At 39.4% G+C, this 21,603-nt stretch overlaps 3 protein-coding genes across 6 annotated transcripts; 2 read left to right on the plus strand and 1 right to left on the minus strand.

Moving 5' to 3' along the window:
* Positions 1 to 1,242: 1,242 nt before the first annotated feature.
* Positions 1,243 to 7,411, minus strand: LOC122991105. 3 transcript variants are annotated; one of them, XM_044364740.1, is made up of 9 exons: positions 7,326 to 7,411; positions 5,067 to 5,233; positions 4,777 to 4,909; positions 4,405 to 4,677; positions 4,011 to 4,316; positions 3,750 to 3,913; positions 3,550 to 3,678; positions 2,338 to 2,382; positions 1,243 to 2,156 (listed from the first exon to the last, which is right to left on the minus strand). In XM_044364740.1, the coding sequence occupies exons 2-9, from the start codon at positions 5,079 to 5,081 to the stop codon at positions 1,977 to 1,979; spliced, it is 1,245 nt and encodes a 414-aa protein (XP_044220675.1). In that variant the 5' UTR covers positions 5,082 to 5,233; positions 7,326 to 7,411; the 3' UTR covers positions 1,243 to 1,976. The 3 variants fall into 3 exon arrangements, with proteins under 3 accessions (XP_044220675.1, XP_044220674.1, XP_044220673.1); XM_044364739.1 differs by lacking the exon at positions 7,326 to 7,411 and adding an exon at positions 6,266 to 6,850 and having other exon boundaries at positions 3,750 to 3,880; XM_044364738.1 differs by lacking the exon at positions 7,326 to 7,411 and adding an exon at positions 6,266 to 6,849.
* A 253-nt stretch (positions 7,412 to 7,664) lies between these two features.
* On the plus strand, positions 7,665 to 15,055 carry LOC122991104. Of its 2 annotated transcripts, none has more exons than XM_044364736.1 (11): positions 7,665 to 7,799; positions 8,131 to 8,212; positions 9,137 to 9,151; positions 9,258 to 9,388; positions 9,477 to 9,612; positions 11,643 to 11,927; positions 12,087 to 12,425; positions 12,525 to 12,706; positions 13,646 to 13,744; positions 13,852 to 13,974; positions 14,070 to 15,055. In XM_044364736.1, exons 2-11 carry the CDS (start codon positions 8,161 to 8,163, stop codon positions 14,289 to 14,291), a joined length of 1,584 nt encoding a protein of 527 aa, XP_044220671.1. In that variant the 5' UTR covers positions 7,665 to 7,799; positions 8,131 to 8,160; the 3' UTR covers positions 14,292 to 15,055. The 2 variants fall into 2 exon arrangements, with proteins under 2 accessions (XP_044220671.1, XP_044220672.1); XM_044364737.1 differs by having other exon boundaries at positions 14,073 to 15,055.
* A 787-nt stretch (positions 15,056 to 15,842) lies between these two features.
* On the plus strand, positions 15,843 to 21,493 carry prpf19 (pre-mRNA processing factor 19). Its single transcript, XM_044364299.1, has 16 exons — positions 15,843 to 16,034; positions 16,202 to 16,351; positions 16,724 to 16,800; positions 17,362 to 17,503; positions 17,692 to 17,765; positions 17,879 to 17,944; positions 18,045 to 18,086; positions 18,223 to 18,297; positions 18,407 to 18,482; positions 18,605 to 18,714; positions 18,912 to 19,067; positions 19,189 to 19,258; positions 19,346 to 19,519; positions 19,833 to 19,915; positions 20,475 to 20,580; positions 20,681 to 21,493. The coding sequence occupies exons 1-16, from the start codon at positions 16,016 to 16,018 to the stop codon at positions 20,776 to 20,778; spliced, it is 1,518 nt and encodes a 505-aa protein (XP_044220234.1). The 5' UTR covers positions 15,843 to 16,015; the 3' UTR covers positions 20,779 to 21,493.
* The last annotated feature ends 110 nt before the right edge of the window (positions 21,494 to 21,603 follow it).

Raw genomic sequence — 21,603 nt, forward strand, 5'->3', positions numbered from 1 at the left:
CTTTTCTTGTAAAAAGAAAAGTGAGACCAATGTCCAGCTCTTGCATTAGCCAAAAGGTACAAATAACCATCCCATGGGTTTTGCTATGTGTTCCTGCTCCATTCTCAGTTTCCTGACCCACTGATTTATACTGTTGAAAAATGGTCTGTTTTTGATTTTGCCACCAGACGCCCACGGCCCTTGCAAAAGACATCTAGCTGGGAGGATTTGATTGGAGCCACTTAGTTTTCCCCAGTATTGCAGCAACATACAGTTTTTTTCCTTTGCTGGAGTTTGCACAGCACCTAGAACATTGGGCGAGGCTTCACACTTTCTTTGCATCATAACTGTGCCAAATGTGCACAAAATGCAGCGGTTCCCAACGAAGGCGATTCATCTGAGGGGACAAAAAATGATCTAAGGCATATACGGATGATAAATATTTCTCTAATACACAAAATGATATTCACTTTTCTGATATTTTGCCTTTATCTTGTGTAATACTTGATACTTTCAGCTCTTCAGATCACTAAAAATCCTTGAAATAAAACAATCCAAGAAGACATAATCACTCTTTGGTTGAAGTGTCATAATCTGTGATGATGGGGTCACAAGTAGATATTTAAGATGTAACAGGCCAAAAAAGTTGGAAACCACTGCTTTATGGTAGCCTATAGCCCTGGTGGTGATATTTAGAGACACTTTCATTTTTATCTATTTATTTACTTATTTTTAGCTATCTCTATGATGAATACTTTGAACCTGGTCAATTTCATATTTAATGTTTTTTTTGGGGTGGGGTTCCATTTTGGTAACCCTGCATTGTATCCATGTCCTCACGGCTTAAAATATGCTTATATTTGTATTATTCAAACACAATTATGGAGTGTATATTTTAATTAAGCAGTTACAGTATATGCACAGAACCAGTTTTACTTATGTAACAGAGACAGTTTAATGTAATATCAGGAGTAAAGTCACAATACAAACATTTTTTTGTACAAGAAAGCTCATGACTGCTTAAATACACTTAGATTATTGTAGGACAACTAAAACCGCAAAGTTCCTCCTTATAATTTAGAGGATTCATTTAAATAAAATGGTGAGGCATGCATGGACAAAGATAAGTCCTTTTAATCTGTCTCCCACATCAGCCAAGTAATAAACTATTATTGAGATTTTGTTTCCATTCTGCTGCAGCTTTTCTCTGGGCTTTAAAACAGTCCAACGAGGCAATACATGATGCTTTCAAAGTCCAGGAGAAAATGTTAAGGTCAAAGTTTAATCACACATCTTTCCGTAAACATTTATACCACATATCAAATATCACAATTTTACATTAATGGAGTTTCTCAAAGCCAAAAGAAGAGTTTATGGGGAAAAAAAAGCTCCAGTTTACACAAGATCTACAAATGTGTGAAAAGACAAACAGAGTAACACTTTACAGTTTTACAAACAAACAAAAAAAGACCTATTTATATATGAACCCTAAGAAACATGAAAAGGGTTTCAACAACAATATAAAAACATTAGGCCTATGTATAGATTAGTAAAGTCAGTAACCATGGCTTAAATTGCTGAGTGTAGTGTGTTGTTTTATATTCTATATTATAGAGATGCTCTGATGAGGCACTTAACTCTTGAAATACAGCATATGTAGGAATAGACTTACAACCAACTTAAGATATCAAGAGATAACTGATAAAACATTATTAATACTTTGTCTCTGTCTGTCTCTATACTATAAGCTGTCCAGTAAAGGTTTAAAATTCCCAAAAATACAAAACCCAAAGCTAATAATACTCTGCTGGCCCCAAATTTGTTTGATCACGCTGCATCTGTGTGTGTATTTACATTAAAAAAGACGATATCCCATACCCTGAGTAACTTATGATAAGTTTGGTCATGTGTCAAGGATTGAAGTAGCTATGTGCCACCTAGTCACAAAACACCATGCTGAATTCAACTCCGCACCACATGAACTTTCATTGTGTTGCCTACAGGAAGTTGAGTTTGTCTGAGGTGTAAACATCATTATAAGCTGAGTTTGAGCTGAGGGGAGGAGCAGAGGGAAAGTTTACTCCTTTCAGCTCAAACATTGGTCCAGAGTCTGAGGAGAGACAATCGGAGCCCATTGAGAAAGTTGGAGCTGCTCCTTGCCCTCCTGGAACTGCAACCTGGAGAGAGCAGTGAACAAAAAAAGGTGTGTTAATGAAACAGCTGAAATAAGTTTGATGAGTTAAATGAGTCTGCCCTTGAGGGACCAAAAATCATTCTTAGAATAGGGACTTTCTTGGGCTTTTAAGATTATATGATTTTTGCCTGAAGACTTTTGAGGAATTTCGTGTGTGTTTGCACCTCAGGCTGAGTCGGGTTCACATGGATATCCACTGGGTTGTACGCCTGTAAGGTAAAATAATGTATGTATGTTAGACAGTGCTGGAAAAATGAGGAAATTTAGCAAGAACGAAAAAGAGAAGCACAGGTACAGATCTATTCAGTTCAACTCAAGTTCAACTGAAATCACATTTAATCCTTTGCAGTCAAAAATACTGTCCGCATGTATTTTAAATGTATTGTTAACAGTTTTGTATCAAAAAGGTCTTTGAGGAAATATAAGAAATGCTCCTTTTTGTCTCAGCTGGCTGTGGGATGTGTTGGAGGCTTGTTTGACATTAGCTAGCAGGGTAGCAGTGTTACACCTTACTGAACAGAGACAAAGTAAACAAACTGCTGTAGCTACAAGTCATGGACAGACAGTTTGTCGCTAACAGGGATTTTAAAGAGCAAAGACAGAAACCAGCATCTAACTGGTCCAAAACATGGATGTTGCTCAATTATAACTCTTTCTTTGTATCATGAATTTCTAATCCATGAAGGTGTTATGTTTGTTAAACTTTCCTTGGGCCTAGAAAAGCAATTTTAAAATCTGTGATGTCCTCCCAGTGTAAAGTTTATGCGTTAAGCGGGAACTTGTGGATATGTTGAGTGGGCTGCACAATGCAGAATCAAACCCAGAAGCTAGAAAACTTTTTTAGCTTATGTACCAAACAAGCAATTTACATTCAAATGAATAGGAGCCATGTTTGAGTCTGGTATACAGTTACTATACTACATGTCAAGAGTGACATTCGCAGGTATGTTAACATGTTTAAAGTGCTGCAGCTGTGCAACTAATTAGCTAACTAGCCAGCTAACTGATGATAGCGGTTCACTTTTCCCCAGTGAATGTTTGTTTGATGGCTCGTTCAACAAGCTGGACAAGATGTGTGTTCATGTTTGTAAGTTGGATAAGAAAGAGACTTTAGCAGGAAAACTCATGACCTTGTTGTTGAGTAGCAACAGTTTATCAAAATAAGGACTCCAGCTACATGGGCAAACAGAACAGTATTTAATCAAAGTAATGCAAAACTAGGCAGCACTATCATGAAATTAAACAATTTAAAATGTGCATTTATCCTTTTTGGTTTCAGATTTTTTTCTCAAAGGAGAACACGGGACAAGTGAATTACTTAGCAGATATGAATGCTATAGTAGACAATAAAAAGACACTTGGACACAAACACGTACCGGGGGCCCAAGGGAGGTAGTTGGTTCTCTAGTAGGTTCTTGAGTGCCCAGAGCATTATAAGGCTGATGAGAGTAAGCTGGATGAGGTGGTGCAGCAGAGTAACTTGGGCCTTCAGGTTGATTTCTACCCTGCATTTGGAACGAGGACACTTAAGTAAAAATAGCAACAAATATTGTAAACAATTTGAGTGAGTACTTACATGGTAATATGCAGCAGGTGCCGCTGCAGTTTGAGGAGTGGACTCCCTTTTCGCAGAGCTCGTTTTATAAGTGCGCTTCCTCAAGCAGCAGCAGCAGCAGCAGCAGCCGATCACAAGGATAATGCCAAAAGCTATAAGAGCATAAACATATGCAGGAGGAAAACCTGTGAGAGAAAAGAGATGTTGGAGGTTTATGTTGATGATCAGTAACAGTTTGTTCATACAGTTTTCCTCCCATAAGAAAAAAATGCTGTCGCTCACCATCTTCTACTTTCACCTGCACAACAAGGACCAGGTTGCCCTCCTGGTCTCTGAACTCAAAGGCACCAGAGTCTGTGCTTTCCACAGGATCAATAAATAATGCTGTCTTCATCTTGTAAATTCTCCACCTTAGAGTAAAAGATTCTGACATCGAGTCGTCTTCTTCAACCAGATTGCCAGCTCTCATCAGCATTATGCTCTTTTTCTCCCCTTTAGGAGTGAAGGCCATGTTCCACGGGGTAAAGGCCACAGGATATGTGATGTGGAGTTCCTCCTTCACCTTTGCATCATAGTATGTTTTGTGCTCTGTGTGTGATGAACAATACATTATTTTAGAATATTTAATCAGATACATAGCAGTCTAAAAGGTTTGCAAACATATTTCTATCATTACCTTGTACTATGAGCTTTATCCTTGATAGCAAAGTCTTGTCTTTTTTCCTGAAGTTGTAGAAGCCGTTGTCTGCCTGAGTGAGTTCGGAAATCTCCCAGACATTACGCTTCACATGCCCTCTGCCTCCCGTATTGGTCTGAGGGTCTGTGCGATTCCACAGGACCCTTGGCTGGTCCAGTCTGAAGATGGGAGTGAACTCCAAGAATTCAGCCCCTCTAGGAACATTGTAGGAGTACCTACCGTTGTAAGACCTCACCACTTGTTCAGCACACTCTAAAAAAACACAGAGAGAAAAAAACAGGGTTGAATTATTCTCTTTAAGAATGCTACAGGTTTTCTGGTGGAAAACATAGTATTGTGTAATGTTCTCACCTGTAATTTCCAGTTCGATGACATCATGTAGTCTGTTGCCATCAACTGAGATCGAAAAAGTTCCCTCATCTCTTTCTGTCAAATGTTCCAAAGTAACTGAATTCAAAGAAACCTTCAAGCGTGGGTCCTTCGCCTGAATAGTATGAACAACATAAATAAATGTACTCAGGACAGAGAGATACGTTTAAGATAGTCCTGATTTGAACAGGAGCCAGACATTTGACATGTTTCAAATCCCACCTGGCATGGATACCACAGAAATATTGGTTATTGCACCACAAGCTGCTCACCTCCCCGTTTTCCATCACTAGCTTCCTGGATCCCCCTGTCTTACTCGGAGTGAAATATATCTGTCCACGGAAACCAGGTGGTGTATATTCAAATGGGAAGCGAAAATCTCTGCCATAGCACCGCTTATGGTCATATTCAGTATAGTCATGGTCATTTATGGATGAACCTTCAATTAGAAAGAAATGAAGAAGAGATACTGTAGATGCAGAGCATATTAAAGTAAGACAATAAACATCTGAAAACATGCAAAACATATCAAATGGGCCTGGCTGTCTAACTATAATGTTGCTTTGGGTATAAAAATGTAGCAGATCAGATAAGGCCATGAAGATGACAAAATGCTACAATGAGTGTTCAGCACATCCGACTCAAAGCAGATGTGGTGCAAATGTGGAATTTGCTGGAGGCTCAGATGACTCATTTAAGGTATAATGTTGATATCCAAGGTGACATCCCAGTATTACAAATCTAGTTTGTTGTTTGCCTTTAACTTACATCCATGAACAAAACAAAAACAAAACAGCAGCTACACATACATGGGAACTGACCTTATTATTACACAAATAAGTGAATTCATGAATAAAAGGGTAAAATATATTGATAAATGAATGAAATCCAAGTGAAGAAATAAATAAAAAATGCACAAAGGTGACAAATATATCTATAAAAATGTACAATTAGTGTAATGAATTTAATTTAATTAAAACAGTTAATCGTGAGGCGATTGTAAAATATGAAGTGAATAATGTGCAATTAATTAATTACACATTTATAGATTTAAATCGCAGTGTCTTTGTGGATATTTATCGATTTCCTCCTCTATAGACTATATTTGCTGTAATTTCCACATTAAATCTATTGTTTAGTGGGACGCGTTATGGTCAAATGCAGCAAAGTAAGTCTAAAAATAGAAAGTATGGACAGTGTTGATCTCCTGTTTTCTGTTCGATTTGATCTGATAGCAGATGTTAACCAGAACCCAACTATTCACATTTAACGTCACAAGCAGCAAACACATGGACTGCAGCTGCGTCAGAACAGCTCGCATGTTTTTACACGCACACAAGTTTGTATTTGTGCGAGTTGAATGTAAACAAGATCCGCAGTATTTGGACACGAGCCCTCGCTAAGTGACTTCCCGGTAGTAAAAACAAAAACAACGGGGAAAAAAGTGAAATTGTGCAAATGAGCTACTCACCTAAGGCGAAACAGGACAGTGTTAAGATTGTCAGTAACATGACCTGCGGAAAAATCAACACTAGTTCACTGTTATTACGGCAACGACGTGTCTCACGTCTCAGAGGACAGAGGTGGGCACAGAGCTCAAGACATCAAACGGATATAACTGACTGGTAAAGGACGAAGCTTTTTTCCTCTGGTATTTCGGTGTTTGCACAACACCCACAACAATGGGCGTGGCTTCACATCTTCTGTGCGTCATAACCGCGACAAATGTGCCCAAACTGCACATTCCCAACCAACGTGATTCACCTGAGAGGTGTCAAATTGATTTAAGGCATATAAGGACAATAAACTTTTCTGTATCACACAAAATGATATTCATTTTTTCTAATTTGTTTGCCTTTTTCTTGTGTAATACTGGATACTTTCACATCTTCAGACCACTAAAAATCCTTCAAATAAAACAATCCAAGAAGACAAAATCAAAATCAGTCTGGTTCAACTGTCATCTGTGATGATTAGCGATCACAAGTAGACATTTAAGGTGTCACAGGCCAAAAAGGCTGGAAACCACTGGTTTATGTTAGCCTATAGCCCATGCTGGTTATATTTACAGACAGTTTTATTTTTATTTATCAATTTATTTATTTTTATTATCTTCATGATGTATTCATTGAACCTGGTCAATATCATCATATTTTATGTTTTTTTTCCTTTGGTGACCCTGCATTACATCCATGTTCCCACTGCTTAAAAATGTATTTATAGCCTATTGTTATTGATTAAACACATTTATGCAGTGTATATTTTAATAAACCAGTTACAGTATATGCACAGCACCAGTTTTATTCATGCAACAGAGGCACTTTAATGTAATATCGGAAGTAAAGATACAATTTATTTTTTTATAAAGGAAAGCTCATGACCGCTTAAGCACACTTGGATTATTTTCAGTGCGACAATTTAAACTGCAAAATTCCTCCTTAAATATCACAGGATCAATTTAAATAAAATTGTCCAGTTCACAGATATCAATGCACATAGTTGAAATTTATAATGTTCAACCTTTCACTGACCTTTCGGAAAGTTGTTGTCTGATGGTAGGCCAAATCATATTCTGGAAACATATTACATTCAGTGTCTGGCGAGCATCGACCTGCTGCTGTTGTTTACTCTGAGCGCATAAAGTCAGTTTCCTCGCTCTCTCCGCAGAAAACCATTTTTTATAAGAGATCATATATTTTCTTGTTTTTGTAAATTCCAAGGTACGTTTTAAATTTAATCTTGGCGCACACCAAGAGTAACCCACTTTGCGTCTGTGCACTCTCTTGCGCTAATTGCGTATATTTACGCAGACGCTGGGGAAAATAACGCGACGTGTGACGCAGCTGTCGCAGGAGCTGCCGAGAATACAACCTAGCCATCGCCATAAATAAAATACAAGGCCAAATGCTCATGCGCGCTCTGCAAAGGACGCTGTTATCCTCCTGTCCTCATTCACAGAAACATTTGTAAACATCTAGCGGCGGACTTATTTTCACATCCTGCAGGTGAGTTTAGACTATAGATTGTGATACATTTGTACATTATCATTAACTGACGGTCGAATGGGCGTTAATGTCGCGCAGTAAATGCTCCCCAGTGGATGGGAAACATGCTGGACACCTGAATGGACATGTCTTCAAAGAGCAGACAAGGCGTCATGGATCAGACTAGTATTGAGTATTGATGTCCTGTAGATGTATGCATCTGCAGAAACACAGTTGTCTCGGAGCTCCCGCTTGTGTAGCTGTTGATTGATGATCGCATGACTCGCTGGCTTGTTTTCAGAGGAGCATGGGCATGAATGACAATCATGTTTGCATCTCTGTCCACTATAAGAAACAATCCGGTCTGTCTTTACGGGAGAAGATGTCCTCTTGTGCTCTACTCGCTGCCCTTTTCAGCCTCCCTCTTGCTTTGGGTAAGTTCTTGAATAAAATTTTGGCACCACTTTCTAATTAGACACCAGTGGCAGAACTCCTTTAAGTAAAAGCCAGGCATACACACACACACACACACACACACACACACAGTGTAAAAAGCCCCTTACAAGTAAGAGTGTGGCTTAAACCGTCAAGAGACATAGACTGATCCCTGTCTCTATAATGTTTCTGCAATTAAAATAAGTAAATTACATTTTTATTAAAGTAGATAGATACTTGAGTATATGTAGATGATATTCTGCCACTGTAAGACACTGCTCATAAAGTATTTATCAGTTGTAACTAATGGCTAAAATAATTGTTTATTTATTTGTAAGCCGTTTCTAAGAACAATATTTATAGGTTGTGAAAATCCCTTTGATTGTTTTTTTTTTCCTTTCTATGTGGTAATAATGCAGTTATTCAAGTTGACAGACAGTTATACATGTCAATAGAGTCATTAATAGAGTTACAGGTTTCCACAGCCCAAGTTAGTAAATTTTGTGCAATAATAAATGCAAATACAATTCTAACAGTCATTAATAGATGGTTCTTAACATTATCTATCGACTGCAGCTTTAAATTAGTTGCTAATAAATTGTCTAATAAAAGACTCTTTTGAGGTCAGAGGTCAAAGAGTCCATTGTAGAGGTCTGCGAGCTAAACTAAAGAGCTAAAAAAGAAAAATCACATGTCATACTGAAGGAGGATAAACAATATGGAAAAAAACGCTGTTTTTACTAATGCCTTATAATTAATCAATAAAACATTATTAAGTAATAATAAAACTCAATTTTTAAACCATTTACAAAGGGTGATTAGAGTGTTATTCCACTGCATGTGAGGTCTGTGTATTGTGTTGGAGAAGCACAATTATTTATGCAAAAATAAATAATCATATTTATTTTGTTCTCTCTCCATAGGTTGGGTTGTGCTGGGTGAGTCAGCAGCAATATCTCATCACATATCCTTCACATTAAAAAAACAAAAAAACAAAACATGTTCTGACAAAGAGGTTGCTGATTTTCTTTCCTACTTGGACAGGTGACAGAGAAGAAGCCCAGATGGTTTGTGCCGGGAAGGAATTCCGTCTGCCGGTGTACTCGATATCAAGAACTGTGACTTTTACGCCGAACCCTCCAGGAATGAGGCGTGTCCTGCTGGAAAAAACCATTGTGGGTGGAAGTGTGTCTGCGTGTTCATGCTTGTGTTTGTTCGTTGTGTGTACACATCGCCAAAACCTCATTTATTGTACGGCTGCAGGTAAAGGACCCACGGTTCGAATGGACCAGAGATAAGATGCTAGTCCTGAAAGAAGTGACTCATGAAGATCAGGGACTTTACGCCATCAAACTGTCCTCTGGCTTCACCTACGAGACTGTACGTCTGACTGTTTCAGGTGGGATAGTTTCCTCTTTATTTGTGAAATCCACCGAGCATCACCTACCTCTTTAATTCAGTAAAAATCCTCCATTATAAGTAAAAGTAAATCCTACTTAAATAAAAGTACAGCAAAATTTACTTAAAGTATCAAAAGCAAAAGTGCTTGTTATGCAGTAAAATGGCCCCTGTTGTAACTGATGTGTTATTATATTTTGCATTGTTAAATTGTTAATATTGCATCAATGCATAAGCAGCAATTTACTGTTGTAGCTGGTCGTTTAACTACTTTATATACAGTTGGATATAAAGTACAGTCTGCTGGTAAAGATGAAAAAATCTGCTACATCACTTTGTATTAATTTTTTGGACTTTGTTGTGTAATAGTGGATCGTTTTACCTCTGTGGGCCTTGAACAGTTATTGAAATGAAACCATCTGGGAAGTTTAGAGGGGAAATCTCTTTTGGTGGAACTGCAACAACTCATTGATGTCTGAAATGTGACACACAGCTTTAAATGCATTGCCTTTTTGTAAGGCCTTGAGCCAAAAAGATGGAGGACCAGTGGTCTAATTTTTAACAGTGCATTGTATATTTTCATTTCATAGGTTATTTACATGTATAGGCACCTGAGCAATGGAGGAAGTGGAGCAAATGCATCCCCATTATTCAATTAGGGGGAGCAAAGTTATGGTTTTTCTACCCCACTTTTTGTCTTTTTAAAAATAAATTTATCATCATACAGTCCCTGCAATCAGGTGATTATATTTAAGCAGCCTATATCAATGATCATTTTTCTATTTCCAGCAACTGCCAAAAACAAGTAATAAAAAAATCTGACGTTTTCGGACCACCCCGAAAGTTGGTTCAGTCCAACCTGTGGTGAGAAAGAGACAGACAGACAGAGTGGAGCTTTTCCTCACAGCACCAAAGTGTCTGAATTAACAAACAGTCAAATGTCCAGCGGTGGACAATAACTTGTTCAGACTTCTGCAAAATACTCTGCTTTAGTTTCAGTTTTAGTCAGACTTTGAATGGAATTATTTTGAAATATGATGACACATCACTCATAATGCGTGATGCTCTCTCATCCGGCTGCTCTGCGCTGTGCTTTTATTATTATGATTATTCTCTCATTTTCTCATACAAGTTGACTCTAAGGGGCAGTAAGGTCTAGTCCTCAACTAAAATGGCCCTTTTAAGTCTTGAGCAGCAAAAATCATCTTCCGAATTGTGCATTAAAATAGTCCTTGATTTGACATAATGTAGGTTAAAATAATCTGCTTTTGAAGTTATGATTACATTCCTGTATAACATTACAACTACAATAGCAACCACTAGAACCTGTGTGTGGGATTAGATTTAGACAGTTGAGGTGAGGCCATTTCATTCATCAAATTGTTTTTACTTTGTTGCAACTGCTAGACTTTGAAGATGCCTTGTGAGTATTGAAAGTAGCAACCCTCAGGTTTAACATTGTTTAACCAGGTTTGATTATAAAAATCATGTTGTGATGTGTTGTAAGACTATTTCATTTATATAAATTGTTTGTCCTTGTTTAACCTTGAATATGGCCTAGTAGCCTGCAACCTACTAACATTTTAGGCTACATAATGTTTTTATGAATATAATTTCAAAAATGAAATAGCTTTTCTTCTAATAATCATTTCCTGACCTCATCCACACAATTATACACTGTTCTTGATGAATTCCTGGTTTTCATAGCCTCCTCAATCTGACTAATCTATTCCAGTGCAGGTTGCTGTTTCTTGACTTAATCCAAGAGGTTAGATGGTGTAGAAATGTAGGGAATTCGTTTTCAACTTTCCAAGTTTTCTCCCCCATTTCAATACATAACCAGGCACCTATGGATACATGTTATACATTTTTTATGCGAAATCTTAAACTGAAAAGTAAATTTCATGAAGTAGAAGTATGTAGTAGCATACAATTTAACTTCAAAACCATACTGAAGTACTGTACTTGAGTAAATGTACTGCTGATCATCCTCTCTTTCTTTCATCCACAACCCCTTTCGTCTTGCTTCAGAATGCATTAAGTACTACCAGAGAAACTACGGGGACAACTTTGAGCACAACATCCCTGAAAATGCCTCCTTGCTCGAGTTTTCTCCCCGGGGATCTCCACCCGAGGCCATGCCAGTTGTGCTGTGGAACTGGACAGACCCTGACACCAGTGATATGGGCCGGGGGAGGCTGCTCCGGGGCAGGAAAGTCTGGGTGGCCGAGAGAGTGACGCAAGCGGACCAAGGCAACTACACCGTGAGAGATGGCAGAGGGAAGGTCTTGTCCCGTAGCACCCTCACTGTCCGCGGTGAGCAGAGAAAGAACATCAGAAGATTTTAAACTTTAGGATCCTGTCAACAATAATGATTATATTTTATCTTTCTCTCTCCATCTGATTCCCTCTCATACCTTCACCCCCCCCCCCCCCCCCCCCCCCCCCCGTTCACGATCCTGCATGTGGATGCAGGGCACGCCTTCAATGTCACCCGCTTCACCAAGGAATCCCTAAACCTGCCCCTCTTTCTTCCTGTCCCTCATGCCAACCTTATTTTTACCCCCGCCCGACACCCTGACGAAACCTCCCTGGGCCCTTTCGACCCTAAGCCCCCCCGTGGCCCCGTGCAGCTGATCCGCGAGGGCCAGATAACAGACTATGACATGCGGTACAGGGGCCTCATCTCTCTGGGCAGAAATGGCTCCATCAATGAGGTCATCATAGTGAGACTGACCTCAAGGCATGATGGGGTGTATGAAATCAGAGATGGGGATGGCAACCTGGTGTCCTCCACCTTTTTGCAGGTGATCGGTGAGTGACAGTTTTTTTTTTGTATCTGAATTGTTTGTTTCACCACAGTCACCATTCCTCCCGATGTCTGTTCCATCTCTGTGTCTCTAATCTCTCCAGAAAAGGGGGGTAGATGGCGAGCGCTTCTCAAGTCCATCACTGTCCCCTCCGGCATGTTTGTGTCGCTGGCTGGTTTCATCCTGTTTATGAAGCGCTACCCTAACTGCACCATTTCGCAGATCTTCGCTGGCTTCAGAGCAATCCGCACTCCACCAGCCAACCCTCCGAGGGTCAACATCCAGGTGAGGAAAGCAGGAGAACCAGGTTATTGGCCCTGCTGGCTGAGATAGCTGTTCAGGTAGCAGAATTGATATATGGGATGTTCTTAAAATAAATCTGGTCTTGCCTTATTTTAGACACTAACCACCAAGTGCTTTCCAAGAAATATAAAAAGCAAAGAATAAAAGCAAATCACTCACGCAAACACAAAATCAATATAAAACTGAATGCCAGTCCATTGAAAATCTTTCATTAATGTGCATAAATGTAGACCAAGGCCTCTATGGCTTTGGTTTTTTTTTCCAAAATGCTGAGACATGCTGCAGACATACAACTAGAACATACAGGAGGTGAATTAAAGAAAAAAAAAGAATAAATGAGTAGAGAAACAGAACAAATGCAGATGCCTCCATACAGGACATGAGAGGGTCACTGAATAGTTTGATGAGTATGACAATTATCCGAATTATATATTTTGGCCTTCGCAGTCACCAGATCTCAACTCAATTAAAAACCTATGGGGGGTTTTGGAGCGACGGACAATAATGCAATTATGGTATGGTGTTCATCCCTCCAGTAGAGATCCAGAAACTTTTAGAATCAATGAGCATTGAAGCTATTCTTGTGGCTCACGGTGGCCCAACATCTTAATATGACACCATGTTTCTTTGTTTTCTCTCAATTTGTCATCTTGTGTGTCAGACTGAGTATATTAATAGTGTAAATCAGTGGTGTTTGTTAAATTTTGGTATCACATCCAACATAAAGCCTTAAAAAATCATGTATGTGAGTTAGTTTCACAATAATAATGTATCAAATGAGATGTGAATACAAAAGAAAAATAATGTTCTTTAGCAAGAGAAGGAAATCTGTGTGATTATAAATTATGTAGATGACTGCCTCCTCAAACCAAGAGGCTTCACTGAGTTTTATGTGTCTGTGTGTGTTTGTGTTGCGTGCAGGACTACAGCCAGCCCTGCATTCAGCCCTCAGGCTTCAGTCACTCTCAGCAGCCTGGAACACCAAGGAAATGGATCCCGAGAGCCAGTCCAACCCATACTGTAAGGCTGATTTTGTTTCCCATCTTTCTTTAGTTGAAACTGTTAAATTGGTCTGTGCCTGTGTGAATGTATTATATGTAGAAATGTGCTGGTATTTGTATTTCCAGGGTTACGCTCCTGTTATCGCAGGAACTCCATCTCAGCTAACGCCTGCTCATGTGAGAGCTGAGAACCAGGAAGCACAGAGATTGGCAGCTGGGAGCTCCCCTAGTCATAATTTAACTACTGAGGTAACGCTATACTCTAGCTGTGAGTATTTGTGTGTCACAGACTAAAAAACTTTTGTTGTTTTTTTTTTAAAACATATGGCTTCATTCGTTCTTAGCAGGAAACATCTAATGAGGAAGAGAGGAAGATTTCCTTTTCGGTGCCCGGGGCTTCAGACTGTCTCCACTCCTCTGAGGACTGCGTTCAATTCCAAATCAAGAAAGATGGAGATAAAGAAAGGTGGAGCAAATCTGAAGAGTATTTTTCTGCACTGCCACTAGACACGGACACGTCTGAATCCTGCACTGTTTACACTTCGGAGAAACTGAACCACTTATAGAGCACAGAGATGTGGAGCTGAAATAAGGGACAAAGAAACAAAACATGCGGAGAAAGTTATGAAGGAAAAGAAAAGAAGGACCTTGCCTGTGCCTTTTGCATCTGAGCCTAGTATAAATGGTTTGACATCAATATTGCATGCCTTTTGTTAATGTAATTGTAATTTTTCTGCAGCATGAGTTGAGCATTAGCCTTCCTGTTGTCATATTTCCCATTTCTTGACACTGACTGATGGTGCTCCTGACGTCTCCTTTAGCCTCTGCTGTTACCTACCTCCAGACCCTCAGGACCAATGTAATATGCACTGTATATTTTTGCTGAGAGTGTGTGTATGTGTGTGTGTAACGTGATCTTTAGAGCTACACAGAAATGAGCGTTGTGATATGAAAGTTTGCAAAAGGGAACTTTGAACTACTGTACAGTAATGTAGAGTTAGATGAAGTGTTTTTCTCCATCCATCATGTTAACGACTCCTAACTGCAACAACAATTAATTGTCATGTTAAATGTATGTTCTGCAGTTTAATGTTTATTGCACTTAAATACTGTATTTACCCTTGAGGTAACTGTAGTCATAGTTTTGTGAAATGTAACAAGTTCCAACAAATATTGCATAAGTGTATTAATCCATGAATTTTGTGTTCAGGATCTTATTGCCAGATCTTTCTAGTGACAAGAATGATAGATGGACGTGTAATATTTTTGTAATATCAATTTGTTCAAGAGCATGTCATCTCTTAAACAATAAAATTTACTTTTAACTTTATCTTGATTTTCTCCAATAATGTCAATGTCAAATGGCTTGTTTTGTCTGAGTGGCAGTTCATATCCAAAGATATTCAGTTTGACCCTTGTGTATTTTTAAGATTGGTTTTACTTCCTCATTGTTTGGTGTCCCACAGACCCCTCTCTTCAATGTGAAAAATAACAGTAATAGCAATTGCAAAAGTAACTAATTGATCAGAATAAAATTAACAAGTCAGGAAGTCTTCGGGTGATAAAACAATGTTTGGTATATTTTTGAGCTGTTCAAGAGAGCCCAGGGTCTCCAGGAGCCCACACAGAACATTAGGGTTAAGTCAGTTTTAAAATTGAAAAATCCTCTGCTTCCAGCCTCTTAGATATGAATATTTTCTGGTTTCTTCTATGATCAAAAACAGAATATCTGTGGTTTGTGGACTGTTGGTCTGGAAAAACAACACGTTTTAGATTGCATCATGGGCTTTGAGAAACAGTGATTGACATTTTTCACCATTTTCTGACATTGTACAGACCAAAACAAATGGACAGATTAATCGATAATTGAAAAATAATCGTTAGTTGCAGCCCTAAATTATTAAATAGAAGTCAAGTAGCACATGCTGACGTGTTACAAGAGGAAAGAGTGAATATTTGACATTTTTACCTGAAAAAAATGACTGAAACAAACCCAAACCCAAAAAAATGGTCATCGATCCACATTATATTTTCAGTACTAGATAGATACATTGATAAGTGATTGGTGCGATCCCGGCAGTAGAGGGCAGTACGGCACCTGTGAGGATTGAGCGCTAAAGAGATCGTAGAAGAAGAAGAAGCCAGTTTGTAGCGGCAATGAAAGGACAGCGTGCTACTTCCAACCTGAGCAAAACATAAGTAAAGCGTACATTAGTGGTAATATCTATCAAAGTACAAAGCGGGCGTAATTCCATTTTCTGGAAACGACTTTTAGGACTGCACTTGGAAGATGTCTTTGGTTTGTGCAAGTAAGTGAAGTTAAATTCATTGATATGACGAGCACCGCGCTAATGCTACTAGCTAACTTAGCTAAGGTTAGCGGCCATGCAGTGCCACCGTGTACTTGTGAAGGCTCACTAGTCATGTTTATAGTTGTTTTTTGTTTATTTATAAGCTCTGGTTGCATTTTTTACAGTCTCCAACGAGGTCCCAGAGCACCCGTGCGTCTCTCCGGTGTCCAACCAGGTGTTTGAGCGCCGGCTGATTGAGAAGTACATCGCTGAGAATGGGACGGACCCGATGAATGGACAACCTCTGTCGGAGGAGCAGCTCGTAGATATCAAAGGTAAATTATAGGCAGCAGCTGGCGAAACACACCGGTTTACTAACCAAACATGTTGCTGTATTTAACCGCATTCAATGTAGTTAGGTAATCTGGCTACTGAGAAAAGGCTTTAAAAAGCTACTAACAGTGTCAGTCTAGTGTTATTAATATTTTCGGCCAGTAATGGGAAAGTTATATGAAGAGCTGTATTACTAAAACTTATTTTCATCATAGATTCATCTAAGGGTTACTTTTTGATTCATTTACTTTACAAAATATATCCATATCTTGCAGCAAGACTCCCTGATAAAGTCAGCACAAATAAACTAGACTAATCGATGATTGAAGCAGAGACACAGTACTGAATTTTTGCTGAACTTTTCTCTGTTCTAGTGTCCCATCCTATTAGACCAAAGGCTCCATCAGCAACAAGCATTCCTGCCATTCTCAAGTCTCTCCAAGATGAGTGGGTGAGTTGTTATCCTTGACAGAGCTGTAAAGAGGAAAAATGACTACAAGACACCTTCACGTTGTAAATGTTACCCAACATTTTTGTATTTTCTCTAATAGTCCCACTCAATGGTGTCCAAATGCAGACTTCACTATACCTTTCCAAAATAGTCTCATGGTGGCATTTCCTGTGAATTGTTGAGCTGTTGTTTCTTTCTAGACCATATTTATTTATTTTTTTATCCAATATTCTTAAAATGATTAATTATTGGTGTAGCTTGGTGTGTTTTCTCTCTTTACTGTAAAATCTCATGGCTTCTTGCTCTAACTGTACTATTGCTGTCACTCTTTCCCACACACATGTACAATGCATAGGAAACTTCCAAATAGTTTGCTGTCTGATTACTACTGAAAGGCATTTGGGAAATCTAGTATAACACTAAATCTAGTATATGACCCAGGTTGGGGGAAACTGAGTAAAAATTCAAGAAGGTTCTGTGATAAAGTAGCACAGAGTTGATTTTTCTTCTTTAAAAACCACCACTGATTGAGATGACACCTTCCTTTTGTATCTCTTCTAGGATGCCGTTATGCTTCACAGCTTCACCCTGAGGCAGCAGCTGCAGACAACTCGTCAAGAACTGTCCCATGCCCTCTACCAGCATGATGCCGCCTGCAGAGTCATCGCTCGACTCACCAAAGAGGTCACTGCTGCGAGAGAAGGTGGGTTTACGACAGTTTGTGTGTCCTCTATTGTAGGGAAACATTCCAGTTGTCAAGCACTTCAAATGGATTTTATGTGTTCATCGATCATCGGCTCTCTCCAGAATATGCATCATACCGACATGGCCGCATAGATAATAATGTGTGATCATGTTTTTCTAATGTGGTCTTATTTTGTTTTCTTACAGCTCTTGCCACACTCAAACCCCAGGCTGGATTGGTTGCCCCTCAGGCAGTCCCTGCCTCTCAGCCAGCTGCAGCAGTGAGTGATTGACTTTTAATTCCAGTCTATAAAATACTGATCAATACTGCTAGATCATTATCTTTTGCCATACTCCCTCCTCACAATCTCTGTTTCTGTTGTCTATATTGCAGGGTGCTGGTGGAGAGCCTATGGAGATTAGTGAACAGGTGGGAATGACCCCAGAGATCATCCAGAAGGTAAGATTTTTCCTTTTATCTACATTAATCATGATTCGACTTGGCCGTCGATGTGTAACATTTGTGTGACTTGTTTCAATATTTATTTTCCTGTTTGCAGCTTCAAGACAAAGCCACTATCCTCACCACAGAGAGAAAGAAGGTATGATATTGTTCAGCCGTTTTTAGTTTCCTCCATTTCCGTTTCCGCGGTAATATTTCAAGGTTGCAGAGTAACCATTGTGGTACTACGTAATATACTTAATGCTCCTTGTAACAACTTCACTGCATTTCTCCAGAGAGGAAAAACTGTCCCAGAGGAGCTGGTTAGAGCTGAGGATCTCAGTAAATACCGCCAAGTGGCCTCCCATGCTGTAAGTATTGATTTCTGTCCGAGTAAAATTTAAAATTTTCTTCTTTTATTCAGAATGCAAAAACAGATTTTAATGATGTGTCAACATGCTTTGTCTTTGTTGCCTTCAGGGTCTGCACAGTGCCAGTGTACCTGGTATTCTGTCTCTGGATCTGTGTCCCTCAGACACCAACAAAGTGCTCACCGGTACATTGACCTCATCTTATGCTCAGTTGTATCTTTTTACTTTGAAGTCTTTTGTGATTGGTAACACACCAGAAGTCAGTTGAAGTCTTCTATTTGATATCGACCCTCTTGTGTTCGCCTAGGTGGAGCTGATAAGAACGTGGTTGTGTTTGACAAGAACGAGGAGCAGATTGTGGCGACACTTAAGGGCCACACCAAAAAGGTCACCTCTGTCATTTACCATCCATCCCAGGTAACTTTCTTTCCTTTCTTCCATCAGCAACCAGTCGAAATCGCCTCTAATGACCAAGTCAGGTCATTGCACTTTTTTTTTTCTTTTCAAAAGGACAGTCAAATTTATTGAGAAACATGCTAAACATGATCTATTATACTGATCAGTTGTCACTTTATTTCCCACCCCTCACTCCCCTGCTGTCTTTGCCCCTCTAGTCTGTGGTCTTCTCTGCGTCTCCAGACACCACCATTCGTGTGTGGTCCGTCACCGGGGGCAACTGTGTCCAGGTGGTGCGTGCCCACGAGGCAGGTGTCACCGGACTCTCCCTACATGCTACTGGGGACTACCTGCTCAGCTCCTCTGAGGATCAGGTATGTATGCAGCTTGAGGAAAATACAGACAGACCTCATACACCTTACTAATAGAGAAACATTGATAATGCATTTCTTAACTGGTTAACTGCTTCACATCACTGTTTGTCTTGTTTTGCAGTACTGGGCCTTTTCTGATATCCAAACTGGCAGAGTCCTCACCAAAGTCACTGATGAAAGTGCTGGCTGTGGTAAGTGCCTCAGTGTTTACTTGTGTGTTTGACAATCTAAGTAGGAGCCAGATTTCAGGTGGTAATGTTCCTGTTTGCCCCCCACAGCTCTCACCTGTGCTCAGTTCCATCCTGATGGTCTCATCTTTGGTACTGGAACGGCTGACTCCCAAATCAAGATTTGGGATCTGAAGGAGCGCACCAACGTGGCCAACTTCCCTGGACACTCTGGCCCTGTCACCTCCATTGCTTTCTCTGAGAACGGATACTATCTGGCTACAGGTGACAACTACTAGCAGCATTTTAACTCAATGTTGTTGCTGATTTTTGACTGTTGTAACATTGCAGGATCATTTGGCATCATCAAAAAATGCACACACATCACATTAACCCATACACTGACCTACAATATCTTAAAATCCTACTGAGAAATCAAATTACAGAAATGTAGGGATTTTTGTGTGTAGGAGCCATGCAACTATTGCTACCTTTTAACATTTTCAGCTCTTGCTTTTGACCTAAAGTGACTTGGAACTGTATGTGTAATTGCATTTATTTAATCACACTGACATCCTTGTCTGATGCTGTGCTCCAGGTGCCCAGGATAGCTCTCTGAAACTGTGGGATCTGAGGAAACTGAAGAACTTCAAGACCATCACCCTGGACAACAACTATGAGGTAAGAAGTGCTGATATTTCTCCTGTTATTAAAGGACCACGAATCTTTGGGGAAAAAGGCTTATTTGCTTTATTGCTAATTTTCAGATGAGAAGAATGATATTATGTCTGGACACTTAACATGAAGACAGAGCCAGCAGGCAATTAGCTTAGCATAAAGACCGGATGCTATTTGTTTGTGGGGAGCAGGACGAATAGTTACAGCACATAACTCCCTGTAAAACTGTGTCGTTTTTACATTAGTATTTTTTCTACATTGTCTTTATGCTAAGCTAATCACCTTCTGGCTCTAGCATCATATTTAGCATACAGACATGAGAATGTCTAACAATCCCTGAATTTATAAATTGACGTAAAGGAAGAGTCTGATTAGCAATACTATCAGAATGTTAATGGGAAATATGAGCTTGGCAAGCACATGAATTCGATTTACATACATCATGTGTGACTGAGAATGTAAGAAATAATCATGTTTTTTTTACACTGGGTTTGATCATTTCTCATCATGACTGCCATTGGCCTTTGCCTTTCTATCTCATTTCATTGTTTTCCTGTTTCAGGTGAAGTCCCTCGTGTTTGACCAGAGTGGTACCTACCTGGCTGTAGGAGGGTCTGACATCCGCGTCTACATCTGCAAACAGTGGTCTGAGGTCCTCAACTTCACCGGTGAGCAAGAAATGCCATTCTGTTTCCAAATGTTTATCCAATATGTATGTCACATGTTATTTGTGGTTTTTAATTTTGTTTTTTTTCTGTCCATTTGTAGACCACACAGGATTGGTGACTGGAGTGGCCTTCGGAGAGAACGCTCAGTTCCTGACCTCAGCAGGAATGGACAGAAGTCTCAAATTTTACAGTTTGTAGAAAAGCATAAATTCATGATGGCGGGAGGAGGATAAGAACGGTCTCTATGTCTGAACGGTCACTATGCTGGACACAGACTTAGCATAGACCTATAATTTTTAGAAGAAAAAAAAGGAAAAAAAATCACTGCTAACTTTGCTTCATTAGTGTGTTAGTCCTCATGTCCAGGAAAGAGATCCCAATAAAATTATCTGCTATTTGAAACCACAGCAGCATGGTTAGGATAACATGTTTGTTGGCATTGTGAGTTTGAAAATCTAAATGATGTGAAATGCCTGCGTAATGTTTGTGTCTGATTTGCCAGCAGTTATGATTTTACTGTAGTCATTTTCTTTTGTTGTGTGTGTGGTAGGTGGGAGGGGGGTCCTAAGTTGCTTCTAATACAACTTAAGTGTTGTACACTGGAGAACTGTAAGTGGGGTGACAACAATCTCCTTTGATTCCTAATGTTTCATTACAGTATCTTTCGGGTAAGATGGAAATACATCTGTAGTGATGTACAGTACAGCTGAGCAGAAGTTGAACAGGTGTATGAAATTCATGTTCCTCTGTGAAAATTAAGTTTTGTTTAACCTCCCCTCAGTTTCATTTCCTCTTTCATTTGTTCCATTTAAACTTTTGTCTATTTTCCAATTGTATATTTCTCATTATTTGCTATTGTACCGGTTGCAACTCTGCCCTTTTACAATAAAATAAAATATCTTTTGTATTGCCATTTATGCGTGTGTCAGATCAAGACAGGATTCTCTGAAGAAAATTAAATATTTTCCTTCCAGTATTTCACCAGATTAAGATTTTAAATGTCATTTTTTTTGCTGGATAAAA

Source organism: Thunnus albacares, chromosome 10 (genome assembly GCF_914725855.1).
Source record: "Thunnus albacares chromosome 10, fThuAlb1.1, whole genome shotgun sequence".
NCBI classification, from domain to species: domain Eukaryota; kingdom Metazoa; phylum Chordata; class Actinopteri; order Scombriformes; family Scombridae; genus Thunnus; species Thunnus albacares.

Bases quoted from the DNA above. Each gene is read 5' to 3' on its own strand.
- LOC122991105 (XM_044364738.1), bottom strand. From the start codon at position 6,305: ATGTTACTGACAATCTTAACACTGTCCTGTTTCGCCTTAG. The intron at 5,234-6,265 runs GTGAGTAGCTCA...TTCTAATTGAAG, and splicing joins ACTGTCCTGTTTCGCCTTAG to GTTCATCCATAAATGACCAT. The intron at 3,679-3,749 runs GTAAGTACTCAC...TTCCAAATGCAG, and splicing joins CACCTGCTGCATATTACCAT to GGTAGAAATCAACCTGAAGG.
- LOC122991104 (XM_044364736.1), top strand. From the start codon at position 8,161: ATGTCCTCTTGTGCTCTACTCGCTGCCCTTTTCAGCCTCCCTCTTGCT. The intron at 9,389-9,476 runs GTGGGTGGAAGT...GTACGGCTGCAG, and splicing joins TCCTGCTGGAAAAAACCATT to GTAAAGGACCCACGGTTCGA. The intron at 13,745-13,851 runs GTAAGGCTGATT...TTGTATTTCCAG, and splicing joins GAGCCAGTCCAACCCATACT to GGTTACGCTCCTGTTATCGC.
- prpf19 (XM_044364299.1), top strand. The intron at 16,352-16,723 runs GTAAATTATAGG...TCTCTGTTCTAG, and splicing joins GCAGCTCGTAGATATCAAAG to TGTCCCATCCTATTAGACCA. The intron at 18,298-18,406 runs GTAAGTATTGAT...TGTTGCCTTCAG, and splicing joins GCCAAGTGGCCTCCCATGCT to GGTCTGCACAGTGCCAGTGT.